This window comes from Fulmarus glacialis, unplaced genomic scaffold (assembly GCF_000690835.1).
Source record: "Fulmarus glacialis isolate BGI_N327 unplaced genomic scaffold, ASM69083v1 scaffold6152, whole genome shotgun sequence".
NCBI classification, from domain to species: domain Eukaryota; kingdom Metazoa; phylum Chordata; class Aves; order Procellariiformes; family Procellariidae; genus Fulmarus; species Fulmarus glacialis.
In genome coordinates, this window is record NW_009199693.1 from 4,079 (window position 1) to 20,700 (window position 16,622).

A 16,622-nucleotide genomic window follows, 5' to 3' on the forward strand; every position below is an offset into this window, starting at 1 on the left:
TCTCCCCGGAGCCTTCTCTTCTCCAGGCTGAACAACCTCAACTCTGTTTCAGCCTGTTCTCATAGGAAAGGTGTTCCAAGCCTCTGATCATTTTCGTGGCCTCCTCTGGACCCGCTCCAACAGGTCCATGTCTGTCTTGTACTCCGGGCAGTATTATCACAGATGAGGGCTACTCACAGATTTAGACTAAGTTTTGCCCAGAGTATGCCAAAATCCTGCTACATGACATCACCTATATGACTGTTCTTCACTGAATCATAGAACAGAATCATGGAATAGTTGAGCTTGGAAGGGACCTCCGAGTATCATCTAGTCCAACCACCCCTGTTCAAGGCAGGCTCAACTACAGCAGGTTGCTCAGCACCTTGCCCAGTCAGGTTTTGAGTATCTCCAAGGACAGAGACACCACAGCCCCTCCAAGCAAGCTGTTCAGTGTCCAATCACCCTTACGGTAAAAAGTTTTCATATGTTTAAGTGGAGTTTCCAGTATTTGCATGCTATTTTCTTCTAGTACTTCAGGCAGCGGCTATGCACACAGCAATTTCCACCATGATGTTTTTAATGAAATTATACCACAGACTTCCATAGACTAACTGCGGCTCTCGTTTGATAGCACACAGCAATTTCCACCATGACGTTTTTAATGAAATTATACCACAGACGTCCATAGACTAACTGCGGCTCTCGTTTGATGTGTTCTCTTCTTCCACAGACGTCCTGAAATTACTACGTTTGTGCCCATCTCAGTTCTGCACCCCCTGTTGGAACAGAGCAGCTCCGTGCCTTCCAGTCTTCTGCGCACTCAGACTCTCTTAACACGATTATGTTCTCTGGGCTGGTAAAAGCACTTCAAAATTAGATTCTACCTCAAACAGGGAACGTTTATTCCACTCACAAATTTGCCTACTTTGCATTCCCTACTCCGTTGCAGGGAATAGACCTGAAGTCACCACGTTCCTTCACACAACACTCTTTACCCTGAAAGAAGAATTTCAGTACTTACCACATTAATCGCATAGTCCAAGCAGAGACCGGTCACTAAGTCAATGACAGTGATGCCTGGCACAGAGGATGAGTGAAACCACACTCCACCAACAAGCAGAAGCTTTCCATCATGCACATGTGCAGTATGTGAATACCTGTGAGTTCAAAATGAGATTGAACTCCATTAGTAAGAGAGGCAGGTAGAGACAGGCCAAACATTCACTGCCGAATGCCTTCTGCTTACCTCGGGACAAGAGGAGGGTGTGTCTCTACTGTCTGCCACTGAAAGCCGTGTTCAAGCTCCCGCAGAAAGAAAACGGAACCTAAGGGCCGCTCAGCTGCTCCCAGACCTCCTGCAATTAGCACTCCTCCATTCCAGCTACAGGCACTGTGAGAGTGACGGCTTTCTGGTACTGGACCCTCAACAGGAATCTAGGAAAACAGAAGTCCAAGGCTGAAGTTTGCCAAGCTAAGTGTCTTCATGTCCAGGCTCTTAAATGATCTCTTCCTGTCGCATGTCCTGTGGGATGTAACGTTCTTTCCTGCCATAGGATAGGAACAGTTGCTGGAGGGGAACAGAGGAAGCAGGATAGGGAACAACCAAAAAAACCCAACCTACACATGTTCCTCTAGGGATGGCTAAGTAGAAGTGTTTCCATTTGCACTATCTCCAATATTTCTCTGGCCCTCAGTATATTTAATATCCTTCAGTCTTTAGAGGGTTTTATTTCTGCATGTTTATTAGAGGTAACTTTATTTGCATTCTTGCGTGCTGCTTTCTGTTCAAGACATGCACCTGAGAACCACAAGTTTACAAACACACAGACTAATGCAGTGACCAGCAAAACTGGTTTGATCAGTGGCTCAAACCAAAGAGCAAGATAAAATGCTGAACTGCAGTACAAATATGCAGAAAGAAAACCTTTAGTGCAAGCACTAAAGGAAAAAAATGTAAGATGAGGGGTTTAAGGGAATATCATAGCAAACAAGCTGTGGAGAACATTTTGGAGGCCATCTGGTCCATCCCTTTCTCCTAAAGCAAATTCAACTCTACCTATTATCATCTGAAGAGATGGTTATTCAATAGTTTCTGAAAGTATGCAGTGACAAGAATTTCTCACCTCTTTAGGCAGTCTATTGCAGCACTTTATTATCTTCTTAAGAGCTTTTCTTAGTGTCCAATTGAAGTAGCCCTTCCTATAGATTCCTTGTACTACCCGAAGCAAATACGGAGAATAATTTGTTTGTCCTCTCTGCAGCTGTATTTTACATATTGGAAGATTCATTTCTGTCTTGAATCTTCTCCAGACTCAATAGCTACGAGTCCTTCAAAATCTTCCCCTGTAAGGTGTGTGGTCTGGTCATTCTCATTGCATACCTCTATAGACCTGTACTGCATCCTGTCCACCTCTTTTTCTCAGGAATCAGCTTTGGGTATTTCACAAGGGTCCTGCTGAGATTAAGAGCACTGAAGAGAATAGAAGGACCAGTTCATGCGTCTCACAGATAACATTCCTGGTTATACACCTGAACACACAGTTCAGGCCTTCACAACAGCATCATATTGCTTACTCATTTTTAGCTTGTGATCTCCTGCAGTTACGCATCTCTCACCCAGTAATTGTGCTATGCACTAATTTGAAAACTCACTCTGTCTTTAATAAACTGCAGTTTGTTTTTCCACAAGTATTTCTTCCATGTCAAAGTAATTTTGAATTTTGAATTTTCATCTTGCACTATTAAGCCCACTCTGCCTGATGTTCACTGCCTATATAATATAAATACTCTTTGCTTCATCATTCTTGTCATTAATAATTGGACCCCAGGACTGATCCTGTGCGACACCACCATTTCCATAGAGCGTGATTTCTAAATATTCTTAAAGTCTGACTTCCAAATAATTCTGCACTACCCTGCAATACTCATGTTTAAATCATGTTTTCTTATTACATTATGAAAGTGTCACACAAGATGTGTCAAAGTCCTACTAAAGCCATGATACGTACCCTTTCTTCAGGACAAAATCTACTGCCATGCCATAGAAAAATAGATAAGGTTAAACAAATCACTCCTTGAACTCTTGTTGGTGGTTACTTATCTCACAATTATCTTCCAGATATTTAGAGTCTGTTACTACTGGTTTCTGTATTTTTGAGGACCTGAGATGAAGTTGATTTGGCTTCCATAAAAGAACTTCAAAGCGCATGTGGAGGGCAAGAGCATCTAAGTTTACTGAATCGTAGTCACTTTCAATGCAAATGGAATAATAAGTAAAGGGGGAATTGATAAACAAAACCACACAGAGACTCAAACCTGATAGACAAGGGATAATCGAGACAATGCCAAAGATCAGAAGTCTCTGATCACTAATCCATGGGCCATTAGGAAATTCCAGGCATAGCTTTGGAGAGGGCCAACCTGGACTTTGCAACTGGTAAGTCGGGGGAAGTGAGGAACAAGAGGATTCGGAAGACTCAAGGGAAGGCCCATGGGACTAAACAAAGCTTATTAAGGAATGTTTAGGAGAAGGGGATCTTTGGGGAACAGAGAGGGGAAACGAACATAAAAGGGTATAAAAGGGGTCAGTTGCATGTAAACAGTCACTGGTCAGTACACTTGTCTGACTGAGCTCTGCACCTGAGCAATCTATCTCAGGTTCAGGAAACCCCCCTGCACACCACGCGAGAGCATCCGCTGCGGATCATGCCAGCACCAGAGCTGCCTGCCTCAGTGACTGAGAATGCTCATGGGGAAATCTCATCAACATAAAAAATGCCTAATGGGAGAGATGAAAGAAGACACAGACAGAATATTCTCAGTAGTACTCAGCGACAGGGCAACAGGCAATGGGCACAAGTTGAAATACAAAAAAATCCATGGAAACATAAAAACCCCTCACATTTTACTATAAGGGTGGTCAAGCACTGGAATAGGTTGCCCAAAGAGCTTTGGAGTCTCCATCTTTGGAGATAATCAAAACCCAACTGGACAATATCCTGAGCAACCTGTCCTAGTTAGACCTTCTTGAAGCAAGGGTGCTGGACTAGATGATCTCCGGATGTCCCTTCCAACCCCAACTATTCTGTGAAGACTGTCTTCCACTAAATAGCAAGGTGTTTAGAAGTTAGCTCTAGCTCTAATCACTGTGGAGTCTGACAGTACTGCCAATGCCATCCGCTTCAATATGGTAATATTGAATATACTGTGACTTAGTTGGACTTCCAACACAGCAGCATGCACCTACGAAGTGAAGGCAACGTCTGCTCCCCAGGGCCTCCCTAAGTTCTTACCACAGTGCAGGAAAGTTCTTGAGTGTGCAGGAAATACCAATCCCCTAGCACAGGCTCCATAGCAGAGCGGCCACCATACAGAAACAGGTACTTCTCGCCTACGGAAAAAGACAACCAGGTAAAAAGAGAAGTTAGAATCTGGTATGTCACAAAAGCAAAAATTTCTGTTTGCATAGAAGGGAAGCTGACCAAAGATAGAAATTAATGCAGTCAGGCAGAAGTTTTATGCACTATTTAAGACATCCTACAACCTGACGAACATTTCCAGACTTCAGCAATAAATGCAAGAAATTGTTTCATAGATACAGGAATTACTCTTGTCTCTAGAACTTTCGTAAGACATATGGAAGGCTAAATATTTTTACTAAGAAGCTGTATTCTTCACATTTATGGTCATTCAGAAGACTCCCGTCATCCACGTATATTATGTAGTTTCTGAATGTTTATGGGCTAACTGGAAATCACACACCACAGTCTCAAAAATGTTTTTTAATATACCTAACGGACTTAAGGAATGAAAACTTAGGCAATGGGAAGATTACACCTGTAGAACTAATAAAACTAGAAAACCCTAAGTACATAAATCATAGCAACACAATGACATCTATTTATCCCAAGAAAACAGATAAATCCTCATAAGACAACAACAATGTGCATTTATTCATACAAAAGGGAGATAATGATAATTTCAGAGTGTAGGAGATAATCTGGAGAAGCCTCAAAAAGGAGGTACAAAAGGTGCAAAAGTACTTTGGGTAGATGTCAAGGATGTGCATTAACTGCACTATGCCCTGTCAGCTCATTTCTTCATAACGGACTGTGCAAATAACACAAGTGTTGGTCACTTCCTAGTGTGACCAGCTGGACTCCTCACAAATACTTTGGGACTTGACCAACAAAAAAGGCACAACAAGAACTGGGTAGACACGACAAGAAAAATACATTCAAATGAAGTCTAAGTCTTGAGTCTTTAAGCCTGGGAAAAAAAATCACCACTGGAAAAAGTCTTTACAAAATGTAACTGGCTTCTCTAAAGTGATGATGAATCTATCAGGATCATATTCTTTCCAAAAGGTTCAGCAAAAAGCTATTGTTTCAGACAAAGGAATACAACGCACCAACATTAACTGTATAGCCCGTGCTACATAAAAAGGCAGGCTATATCACAACAATTTGCCTTTTAGACCTCACCGTCTGGACAGGACTGCCCCATATATTCTGGAATTTGTATACCTCCGCATACCTACAGCCATTTCCACTCTTGCCAGGCTTTTTACCTTTGAATATTACTTCAGTTGTGCTGTGTCTCCAACGCAAAGCAGCTGGCGCAGCAGCAGGCTGCAGACTTACAAGCTCCACCGTCACGTCATCTGAGTCCAAGGCATTGCAGGTTTCGGGGAACTTTAGCCACAACATTCCCAAGCCTGCACTTGATGGGGATGTTCGTCCTCCTACCACCAGGGCCAGACCGTTCGACAGACATGACACAGTATGGTACAACCGCTCATCTGTAGAGATACAAAACATCACGGTTCACACCCATCTTTCTCCCATGACATGATCATAGATTCATTTAGGTTGGAAAAGACCCTTAAGATCATCAAGTCCAACCGTAAACCTAGCACTGCCAAGTCCACCACTAAACCATGTCCCTAAGCGCCACTTCTACACATCCTTTAAATCCCTCCAGGGATGGGGACTCCCCCACTTCCCTGGGCAGCCTGTTCCAAGGCTTGAAAGCCCTTTTGGTGAAGAGATTTTTCCTGATATCCAATCTAAACCTCCCCTGGTGCAACTTGAGGCCATTTCCTCTCATCCTATCGCTGGTTACTTGGCAGAAGAGACCAACCCCCACCTGGCTACAACCTCCTTTCAGGCAGTTGTAGAGCGCGATGAGGTCTCCCCTCAGCCTCCTCTTCTCCAGGCTAAACAGCCCCAGTTCCCTCAGCCGCTCCTCATCAGACTTGTGCTCCAGGCCCTTCACCAGCTTCGTTGCCCTTCTCTGGACACGCTCCAGCACCTCAATGTCCTTCTTGGAGTGAGGGGCCCAAAACTGAACACAGGATTCGAGGTGCGGCCTCACCAGGGCCGAGTACAGGGGCACGATCACCTCCCTCCTCCTGCTGGCCACACTAGTTCTGATACAGGCCAGGATGCCGTTGGCCTTCTTGGCCACCTGGGCACACTGCCGGCTCATGGTCAGCCGGCTGTCGACCAGCACCCCCAGGTCCTTTTCCTCTGGCCAGGCTTCCAGCCACTCTTCCCCAAGTCTGTAGCGTTGCGTGGGGTTGTTATGACCCAAGGGCAGGACATGGCACTTAGCATTCAGAACCTCCAGATCTCTTTGACTGCCAGCGTAATTGCGCTGTGACATCACTTTTCCACTAGACATTATTTCGTGGTTAATACAAGAACGGCTTCCTTACGCTTGCCGTCAGTATGAGAACTCACCCCATCTTTTATCAGGATTTTCCTTTTTCACACAGCCAGCTTTCCAGTAGCCTGCATGCTTAATTAGCACATGAAAATTTCTCATACGGCAGTGCTGTCCATCCTCCTCCCCAAAGCCTCCAGTGGTTAGAATCACATTGGGTTTTATAAGAACAGAGCGGTGACCGTAACGTCTCAGGCCAGGAATTTCAGAGTGCCTTGCGCACACTGCTGCAGTGATACTCCCAGCCACCCTGACAGGACCATCACGATGAGGAACTGTAAGCCAAAGAGAACCAAAGAACTTATGCACAAGCAAGAGCCAAGGACTACATTTTAAATGAGAGATTAGGCAAGTCTGTTCAGCTTTTCAAGAAGAAAAAATTGTGAAGCAAGTTGACAGAGCACACAGACAATCAAGAAATCAAGCTGTAATGGTTTAAACTACCACCAACTTTCAACTTCTGCTTCCTGCTCCGTCAACTCCTGACACAGTTCTGAGACTGCTTTAATGGGGTGGAGGTAAGACTGGCTAAGAGACCGCCGTGTCCTAAACTGCTGTAGCAAGATAGGAATCACCGCAGTACCTTCAAAAGGAGCACCTTTCTGATGAAGACAGTATTTGGGTACTGATATAGCAAAGAACAGCAGAAAAAGGACAAACACCTGGAAGCTGGATTTCAAAGTTTCTTGCTAGATTTTGATCCTACCTTCACAAAAGCATTGAAATAAAGTTCTAAAGCATGATGAATAATCTCTGTTAATTCCAATGGTCCTATTAGAAGAGAATATTTTTGGTTACCTAAATACCTTCTCTCTAAATACTATATCCCTTAGTATTCAACACAGGACTCTAGTTCACCTACATATTGCACAAATTGTTTTCTTTTAATCAGTTTTGAATTTGCATCTTCTGTTTCAATGAAGTGCCTTATTCTTGCGTCATAAAAGATGATGAGGTGGAGGAGAAGCAGCTCTCAGTCTATTTTCTGACTGACACCATGACTGACACCATGCCCAGACAAATTGCCTGTACTGAATGTTGTTTAGAAAAGACCCTCCTTTCTATTGTTCGATGAAGTAAAAAACTTCATCTCCCTGGGCTTAAATGTCTTCCTACAGATGGATCTTTTTAAGACTGAAAATTTAGTACTTGCACTCTCTTGAACAGGGACCCAAATGTGTTTGAGGGGATAGCTGGGGGCACGTACTGGTATTTGAGACATACCTTTTGCCATTCTCACGAAAAAATATCTAAGCATGGATAATTTACCAGACTTTGAAGGCTCTTGCTATCAGTTTTGAATACAACAGAGACAGCAGCAGAAAGACCCTATTCCCGTCTCTAATGAATGAAGTGTCTTCACTGTATTAATGTCAGCTAAGCAAATGTCAGATTTTTTTTTTTTCAACTTAAGGATAGATCCTACGCATTTAGGAGTCTTTCAGGTTTTAACATAAGGACCAGTGACAATCACACAGTATATTTAACCACACCCACATTCATTTAGCTTCGCTTTCACTACACGTTTTCAGATCTAATCAAGACACAACACAATGCATTCCGAGGCCTTGTTGGCTTAAGGAATGCCATCCTGCTTTATCCTTTGCCAGCTGCTTTTCCTGCTCCCTAGAACACAGATTTTGACTTTCAATTGCAGAGACAACTACCTGTGGTGCTATACTGTGCACAAGACTAGTGATGGGAAACAGGTTAAAAATAACCTTCTGCTTTCCACCCTGAAAAAGGAAGCAAGCAGCCAAAAGCAGGAATTTCTTGGACTGCTACTGCTGCCAAGTCCTTTTCATCATGGAAACACAGTCTTGGTCTTGGCTTTTCCCCAGCTGTACCACTTTTCTCCCATCTGAAAAAGCAACATACTGATTTAAAAGCATTTTAGAAACAGAAATACTACTTGTACAATTCCACCCACAGGGGATAACAAAACAAAGCACAAACTTCATGACACGCTCCTAACTGCTCTGCTGGACAATACTTTGATAGCGCAGTAAGTAAAACATAACAACCTTCCGGGAGCTGGAAGGATAGAACGGCTCAGAGAGCCAGGTATGGAGGCAAGCAGGAACCAATTGAAAAGGGAGAGTCTGTGGGATCCCAAACATAGCAGGAGGAGCGGGGTAGACAGGCACTGCAGCCATGTATAAGCAGAAGGAAGAGCTGTTCAGACTGGAAGGTGCAATGAACTGAAAGAAGGAAACTTCTCACAACCACCAGAGTCAGGACGTGGCCCTGGCCTCGCTATGGACGGCAGAACCGTTGTTAGAAGGATGGAGAAAGCTACTCAGATGGCAGCATCTCATCTGCTCCTTCCAGGGTTTTACTGTCTCCTAAAATCTTTCAGAGAAGCCTGCACGGGATAAAAGAATACTACGAAAACTAGTCAGTATGTACCTGTCGTATTGGATACCAAGGGAGTCCAGGAAGGTTCCATCCCCTTTGATGCAGTCAAGACAAAGTAATGAGAACATTTCAGATGCCATTCCTGTAGCAAGCCCAAAGAAAAAACCAAAAACAATCACCCTCAAAATCTTACAGTAAGCAGTAGTAAGGATCTCAGAATGGCCAGGGCGATCAAATCAAAGATCAACCTAGCCTAGCACTGTTTCCAACAGTGGCCAAAATCAGAAGACTAAGATTGAATCTGAGAAAGAGCAAGTGTGTAAATACCTTCCTCACCCCAACCTTCAACATTTACAGCTCAGGGATTTTCTAAGCAAGAAGCTGTGTCTTTGCATGGAACAATCCTCGACAGATTTCTCATCCGTGAGCCTATCCAGTTGCTCTTTAAACTCACATAAACTTTTACCATCTGTAACATGCTGTGGCAAGGAGTTCCATAGCTTAATTACACGTTGCATGCTCAACTTTTTTTTTTTTTTTTTTTGTAATCAGCTTCCCTTTGTGCTTCCCAGTTCTGATCATAGAAAAGAGTGAGGGCTGTACATCAGAGGGACTAAGGTTTCCTAAGATTCCTATGGAACATAAGCAACACCAAAGAAATCACAAATGTTCAAAGGTGCAACGTGGTCTCTGCTGGCCGATAATACATAAATATGATTTCCAGTCTGGCCTCGGTATCACTCAGAGGCAGAAGCACAAGCAAGAGGACTGTACAGGAAGTCAGCAGCAATACTAGAGTCTGCCCTGGCTTTTATGGACATTAGGGAATTGAGTATGTTCATTCCCATGGGGTGGGATATATTCAGCCAACCAGATGACTAGAGGGCATAAACAAGCATTTAAAATGCACAAGAAACCACAATATTGGCACCATCACCCCAACTTCTACCAGAAGTAAAAAGCATCTTTTGAAAAGCGATATCCAACAACTAATGTAAATACTGAAAATGGAATAATCTACTATTTGTTCCTAGGCAAATTATTCTAAAAATTAGTCGCCCTCAGCACTAAGTGTGTAGTTTACCTTTCTTATCTGATTCGATCAAGCTCGTTTCCAGTAAGACCTGTATCTTACTTTATCTCAAAGGCTAATTGTAGAGCCCTCTGTTATCACACATCTTACTCCTATGCACATTTTTCAGCTTGGACTTGTGTACATGTTAACCTCCTCTACAAGGAAAATGGTAAAAAATCTTTACTTTCTCGCTGTATGAGCAATTGCCTTGATTTACAATGATTCTTGTAGACACTTCTACACCACTTTGCAAATCTGCCAGCATCTCTCAGTCATCACTTTTGCATTCATGTAGCAGAGCAGATCCTGCATGATGGCAAAAGAAATGCAAGCACATTAAATTGTTTTCATACTGCAGGTTGTTAGATTTCTGGAGAGAATTATAAACAGAGAACCACAAAATTGAAAGGGAAACTGCTACTAAGTATCCTACAGGGTGTTCATCTCAAAGTTACTCAGTGTCTTTGACTTCTCTTCTAGACTTCAAGGAGTCACAGACTTGGCCATTTTTATGCTAACTGCTGGCACAGAGGAGAGTCGTAGTTAAGTTTCAATCATTAATATAGGAATGGCTGTACAAAGTCAGACCAAAAAATATCTGAAACAAGTAACCTGTACGCAACGACGACAAACAGTAATAGCCTATGGAAATGCAAGAGAGCAAGACAAGTGCATCTACTTCCCCCAGGAATGCTCCCAACCATTTGCAGTCAGGAACCTCACATCAGATGTATTTTTATGTATTCAGTAATCCTCAATGGATTGCTCTTTCATTAAAATAATTGCCCCTTGAACCCACGCAAACTTTTAGCGTCTACAACGTCTTTTATACCACCAGCTAGTTTGCTATGCTAAGACTGTCTTCCCAAGAGACCACTCACTGAGGAAGGAACAAGAAGCTTTTCTAACACCAAAGAGACTCTTCTTCCAATGCTATGCTACTTGCCCCAGCTTCACGGGGAGCTTCCTGAGGGCTCTGCATTAACTAAGTCTGACTCAAGAGCCTTTCTGCCTACACGAACACCTATGCCTCAGCAGCTCTTGCACAGAACTGTGATCATAAGAAATTGCAGACACCTTACCATATCAAAGCCAGGTCACTGGTATTCGGAATAAAGAAGGGTTACCTCATATTCATCAAAAGGCTCCAGAGCCTGCACTCTCTGCTGTTCATCTTCTGGAGTACAACAGGTGAAAAACTCATTCATATCCATGACGCTGCACTCAGTCCAGCCCTAAAACAGAAATCCCGCAGAATTATTACCTCTGGAAGGAGAGAGACTCACTTCCCGCAAGAAAACAAAGACCCTAAATTAAATACCTGCAGAAGCCTTTAGGACTGTCTAGCTGCAACAACAGCAGCCCAGAATCTGGTGAGGATCGATCTCTTACCTGTACAGCTCTTCAGAACTTAATTCACTATACCAAAAGTCTCAGAGGAACCCATCTTGCCTTAATCCCACACCAGAAAGTAGGCTGCAAGTTGGTTACAAGGACCTTCAAAGGACTACTGGAGAAGGCGGTGGCTCAGCCTTGGCCCTGTTTGCTTCAACCCGGAACTGACGGAGCTGACGACTTCCAAAGTTATTTCATGTCCAAGGACATTGAGGTGCCGGAGCGTGTCCAGAGAAGGGCAACAAAGCTGGTGTGAAGGGCCTGGAGCACAAGTCTGATGAGGAGCGGTTGAGGGAACTGGGGCTGTTTAGCCTGGAGAAGAGGAGGCTGAGGGGAGACCTCATCGCGCTCTACAACTACCTGAAAGGAGGTTGTAGCCAGGTGGGGGTTGGTCTCTTCTCCCAAGTAACCAGCGATAGGACGAGAGGGAATGGCCTCAAGTTGCACCAGGGGAGGTTTAGATTGGACATTAGGAAAAATTTCTTCACTGCAAGAGTGGTCAGGCCTTGGAACAGGCTGCCCAGGGAAGTGGTGGAGTCACCATCCCTGGAGGTATTCAAAGGATGTGTAGACGTGGCGCTTAGGGACATGGTTTAGTGGGCATGGGGGTGTTGGGCTGACAGTTGGACTCGATGATCTTAGAGGTCTTTTCCAACCTTAATGATTCTATGATTCTATGTTACAATCTTTCCCAGGTAAATCATGCTTCATGTGTGTCCTAGAGCTGCAGATACCTACCTTTTCAAAAAAGCGCCTCTGCTGTGCCTCACAATCAGGGTACTGTGCCAAAGAATGAAGTGCAGAGTTCAGCTGGCTAAAATGCTGCTGCATGACACGTCCAAAGGCATCCTCTGGGTGCATCTGCTCATACAGCAGAAAGCATGCCTGAGAGAAGTGCTCTGCTGCCCACTGAATCAAGGCATCTGACCTGTCAGGCAGATCGTGCATAAGAAATTAAATAACTGAGGGCCCACCTATCATGTGGCAGATGCAATATATCTTCCTGCAACACCATAAAGCATGCTATTAAGGCATCCTGACAGAGGTAATACACAAAAGAGAATCCTGTGCCGGGGATTTATGAACGTCTGCTCCCTCATTTGTGCAGAGAATTCAGGGGATGAGAAGAAAAAAAACCCAAAATCACTCCTTCAAGGTTTTTCTCGTTCTTCTTTTCCTCCTCCCTTCTAGGACGTCACGTGGACATCAGTCACCCCATCACAATTATGATGTAAGGAGCTGTTTGAGACTTCCACAGAATTCCTGAAGCTTTAGTTATAAGACAGCAGGTCTCCCAGCCCCAGGTGACGAACATACAAAGCAGCTTGTTCTTTTCATTTTATCACCTAGCTAACAGAGGACAACTCAACTGACCTGCTATTTTCCATGTAGGTGAGCGCCACCTCTGCTATGAAGAGGGTGGGGATTTCATTGTCCAGTCCTGCTTCCTCCAGGGCTCTCTCCAGCTCAGACAGCTCTGATAAATCCACTCCCAGTAATTTATAATCCTCTCCAGAAAAGGCAATGACTCCTGGGAGACAAAAAATGATACCATCTTACTACAGTGCGGATGCAATACCGAGACCAAAAGGGACAAACAGGAGAATCAACCCCACAGACAATCACTCACAAGGCTGTGCCCATCAACTCAATTTCTTTGGGACATGTACAAGAAAATCCCCATCACTAAACGAACCAGAAAGGGATAGCGTCAAGAAGCGACCCATTACATGCAGATCTAAAACTCCATTCTTCCTAATGGAAATTTCACCTACAGATTTCTCACAGAATTATCACATTTACTATAACAACAAAACTTTATCATATTGACTTTAACAACATTTTTATAGAACCTATAATTCAGAATCAAATCTTAAGGGCTCTCATATATAAACCTTTCAGTTTAGGCTAAGAAAGTACCATTCCTTTGATAGAATTTGAATGGTTTGCCTCACAACCGTAAAACCAAAGGTTTTTTGGAGGTGGTTCGTTTGTTCGTTTTTTCAGTAGATTTCATTTCTGTAAAATGGCATTGAATCCTGAACCAGCACATGCTAGCTCTCTGCAAACACCGGGACTAGTCTCACAGATCACTGTTCTCAGAAATAAGTTCCAATTTATCATTTGCAAGCATTACCATGGCATCCCTCTGCGCTCCATAAGAATAGCATAAGCTATAGCTTGTTGACCTCTTTCAACCAAAACCAAATCATAAACAAAGAAAACTGTAAAGCACCTTTAGAAACCACCTACTCCACGTCTCCGTACCAGTGCAATCCAGCAATTATACCTGTCCTGAGAACTGTTAATCTACACTCTTCTGAGAGGCATCCATTACTGGAGGCAAAATGGCCTTCTTCAGAAGCCCATCCCGGTGTTCCCTGTGAATTTCTTCTAGCAGCTCACTTGTCTATCCACCACTTCCTGCCCTCCGGACACAGAGAACAGGGTATTCCCAACTCTTTGGACACCTGCCTTTTAGTTGAAGTACTTGAAGATTATTGGTATGGACAGAATTCTTTGCCACAGGATGCTGCCAATATTAAAAGTGTGAATGAATTCAAGAGGAAACTGAACAAGCTCGTGTTCAGCTGCTCATGGGAGTCAGGGACTTGTGCTCTGCACCCAGCTCTGTAGCTGTCTTCCATCTGTATTTAAATTGATCGTTACAGTCTAAACGTAGCGGCTTACGTATGTCCCGATTGTATTTCATTGCGCATTTTCCAGATCATTCACGTACTTTGTCAAAATCCTACTCTCATCCACCACCTTGCAACTCTCCCAGTTTCCTGCTGGTTTATTACAGCCTCACCTTCTATAGCGTACCATCTAGAACATTAATGGAAAGGACATCAGACGCAGGAGAAACCTCTCACGAACCCCATACTTTACATTCCTCCATTTTGCCACTGAACCGCCCCTTAGTACTTAGCTGGCATAATAATCCGTTCAGCTCTGGTTATATTCTACAGTAGTTTCAGAAGGGTCATTTTTTCTTGCCTCGGACAGGAAAAAAAAGACAGCTAACATAACAACCAATGTTTTATTACAGTCAAGACACCTAAGAGTCATACCTGCTCTCTTATCCATAAAGCCCATAAATCACAGTACAATTTAGGCTGAAAGGGGCCTTTGAAGATCACCTAGTCCAACTCCTTGCTCACAGTAGAGTTACCTGTATCAGATTGCTCAAGGCTTTGTCCATCAAGCTATAACTATCTCCAAGGCTGGAGATTCCACCAGCTTTCTGGGCAATCTGTTCCCGTTTCTAACTACTCATGTGGCAGAAAAAAAAAAACAAACCATTTTCATTACACGTAACTGAAATTTCCTTTGTTGCAACTTGCAACCATTGCCCCTTGACTGTTTGCTTCATGCCTCTATCTTTTCTACACTCTCCCATTAGGCAGCTGAAGACTGCAGGAAGACTCGCCTCCCTCCCTCCCAATCTCCTCTTCCTAAGGCTGAACAAACCCAGTTCTCTCAGCCTCCCCTCGTACGCCATGTGCTCCACCACTTTATCATCCTCATGGCCTCTCACTGGACACACTGCAGTTTGCCACTGTCTTTGTACTAGTGAGCCCAAAGCTGGACACAGTACTTTAGAAATTGTAACGGAAAGAAACTGAACTTGGTTTGATATGATCTGCTCCTGACAAATCCATTCTGGCAGCTGTACATCTTCTTGTTATCTCCCAACGCTTACGAATAATTTATTTGTTCCAAAATCTTTCAGAAAACAAACATGCTTTTCATCTACAACTTCACAATTCCCCTACCACCATACCTCTTTTTAAAGGCTGAAGCTATGTTTGCTTCTTCTAAACATTTAGGATCTAGAAAACCTTCCATAAATATCATACCTAATCCTTCCCCTCCAGTACCTCCCACCAGGGCTGACAACTCTTGCATTCTTCTGATCAGAGTAGCTTTTTGGCAGGCCACATTTGGGAAATCCACCTCGTATACCACAGTGTGATGCAGAAGACCCATGTCCTTCAAACGGAAGTATAAGGAGTCAAAGCCAGCACCTAAAGACAGGATCTGCAGAGAAAGTATCAGAAAAAAGTTATACTCAACTCTAGCAGCATCCTGAGCATCTGGGTGTGAAAAATATTCAGTAACATCATCTGTAGAGTGACAAAATCAGGCAATCTCCTGCAAGAGGCAGCAGAATTTTGTGTAGGCATTGCCCCCTCCCAGACATTTCTCTCAAAGCAACAAACGGACAGCAACAGTAGTGCCAGCCCAGCTCTCTGTGCTCTTCTGGGAAAGGGTCACAACAGATGCACCAAGCAGCTACTGCAGTGCCAAGATACCAAAAAGACTTTTCACACATACAGTGGAAACTGCCTGTACGCCCAGACAAAGAAAATGCACCTGTGTCCTAGGGTGGCTTTGGGTCATTTCTCTCAAAGCAACAAACGGACAGCAACAGTAGTGCCAGCCCAGCTCTCTGTGCTCTTCTGGGAAAGGGTCACAACAGATGCACCAAGCAGCTACTGCAGTGCCAAGATACCAAAAAGACTTTTCACACATACAGTGGAAACTGCCTGTACGCCCAGACAAAGAAAATGCACCTGTGTCCTAGGGTGGCTTTGGGTCTTCAGCAACACGGGCGCGGATGTAATAACCCCTGTGGAATGAAACTCAGTTGTAATCACTGTCCAGGAACCCTATTTCCCCAGGACTGGCATCCGCCATTTCAAAAACCCGATTTTTTCTCTCTCCGCTTCTACCCAATAACCCCACATTTATAGACCGGCACTGGCAGATGTCTGATGATTTTGTTATATCCAGAGCTTGCTAATAAATACAGATCTCCTGTATTCAGTAAGCATATTAACCAACAAGACTATGGATAACCCAGAGAAAACGTGTAGATATCCCAGCTGGACCTGTTCCGTTTTGCAGAAATAAATATTCACTGGATGAAAAAGTATGAATCCAGACAGTTAGGATGCTCCCCTGCAATCTGGGTGGCTAATACCTGAGTTCCTGCCCCAAATCAGATGCCATAACATTACGAAATTAACTCCTTTACTTACAAGGGGCTATCAGGCATAACAAAATGAATGACAGTGTG

The 16,622-nt window shown here is 43.7% G+C and overlaps 1 protein-coding gene across 1 annotated transcript in view; it reads right to left on the reverse strand.

Moving 5' to 3' along the window:
• Positions 1 to 16,360, reverse strand: part of LCMT2 (leucine carboxyl methyltransferase 2) — a gene marked incomplete at its 5' end in the record, with an annotated part of 18,467 nt that extends 2,107 nt beyond the window's left edge. The window contains 11 exon segments of the mRNA XM_009573337.1: positions 1,004 to 1,139; positions 1,229 to 1,416; positions 4,275 to 4,372; positions 5,552 to 5,782; positions 6,726 to 6,983; positions 9,118 to 9,208; positions 11,269 to 11,376; positions 12,275 to 12,464; positions 12,911 to 13,067; positions 15,400 to 15,580; positions 16,289 to 16,360. Of these exon segments, the coding sequence (XP_009571632.1) occupies positions 1,004 to 1,139; positions 1,229 to 1,416; positions 4,275 to 4,372; positions 5,552 to 5,782; positions 6,726 to 6,983; positions 9,118 to 9,208; positions 11,269 to 11,376; positions 12,275 to 12,464; positions 12,911 to 13,067; positions 15,400 to 15,580; positions 16,289 to 16,360 (1,710 nt within the window).
• Positions 16,361 to 16,622: the final 262 nt, after the last annotated feature.